Raw genomic sequence first — 1,304 nt, forward strand, 5'->3', positions numbered from 1 at the left:
CGAAACATTTGGTCCTTCGAGTCTATTTTTTTTAAAGAACCAGTGACAAAATAATAAAATATAAAAATGGGAAAAAATGAAAATACCATCGAACAACAAAGAGATATCTACTACAAATTTGTAGAAATTAGAAACCAGCTAAGCGAGCCTATTCGAATTTTTATGCTTATGGATCAATATTTTAATTGGTTGAAGAAATTAAAATATTGATCCATAAGCATAAAAATGCGGAAACAGAAACATCAGAAATGCAGTCCGGAGGAGAAAGCATTAGTCTGGAGGAAGCTAACGCAGAGCTTAAACCAATAGCGGTAGAAATCGAAAGCAGGGAGCATCATTTCCGTAGCAGAGAAGAAGAAGGAGCAGAGAAGAATATGAGCAAAAGAAGTACAAAAATACTGGGATGAAGAAGGAATCAAGCGCTACTTCGACTGTACTACTCGCTACAGTGCAAGTGAAGGTACGATCGATGACCGGAGAGGATGTAACGATGAGGGCGATTATCGACCAAGGGTCGCAGGTAACATCGATATCAGAGGAAGCTGCTCAGATTCTTGGACTTCCACGGATCAAAAATAATACCATTATTCATGGACTGGGCAGCACGCCAGTGGGAGTATCCAGACATAAAGTTAAGATAGAAGTGAAGCCTCGATTTCTAAGCAACGAAATCTTTCGCACAGAGGCATTCGTGCTACCATCAGTGATGAGTGCTCAACCAGAGGAATCATTCGAGGTCAATGTAGAAGAATGGAACAATTATACATTGGCAGATCCGTTGTTTAACAAGTCATACAGAGTGGACTTGATCATCGGTGGCGATCTGTATTCCGAGCTAATGGATGAAGGCCAGAGAAAGGATAATGGACCTTTTGCCCAGAAAACTAAATTAGGTTGGATTTTATCCGGCAAGGTACAGCTGGAAAACAAGTCCCGAAGATATCATTCAGCCGTGACTAATTTGGAAAGATTTTGGGAGATCGAGGAGGTAGAAACGCCAGCAAGTCCGGCGGTGGAAGATGACTGGTGTATGCAGATGTATGATGAATCGACAGCAGTAGAAGAGGATGGACGAATAGTGGTGTCATTGCCGTTGAAAGAAGATAAATCACTCGGTGATTCCAAAAGTCTGGCAACAGCAAGGTTACTATCTACAGAAAAAAACTACGGCGCAACCCTGAGCTGCGAGGCCCCTACAGAGGATTTATGAAGGAGTACGAAGACCTAGGTCATATGGAAAAGGTGTCATCAGAATCTAAAGGAAAATTTTACTTGTCTCATCATGCAGTGATACGAGAAGGTAG

The 1,304-nt window shown here is 41.6% G+C and overlaps 1 protein-coding gene across 1 annotated transcript; it reads left to right on the plus strand.

The window, feature by feature from the left end:
• Window positions 1–248: 248 nt before the first annotated feature.
• LOC133325481 (uncharacterized) lies at window positions 249–1,143 on the plus strand (the record flags this gene model as incomplete). The annotated part of the gene is made up of 2 exons (XM_061534227.1): window positions 249–387; window positions 450–1,143. Coding segments are annotated over exons 1-2 (833 nt in total), but the record flags the coding sequence as incomplete, so codon positions are not given.
• Between the last annotated feature and the right edge of the window lie 161 nt (window positions 1,144–1,304).

Source organism: Musca vetustissima, unplaced genomic scaffold (assembly GCF_032173495.1).
Source record: "Musca vetustissima isolate MV318-11 ecotype Yass unplaced genomic scaffold, APGP_CSIRO_Mvet_v1 utg22699, whole genome shotgun sequence".
NCBI lineage: Eukaryota > Metazoa > Arthropoda > Insecta > Diptera > Muscidae > Musca > Musca vetustissima.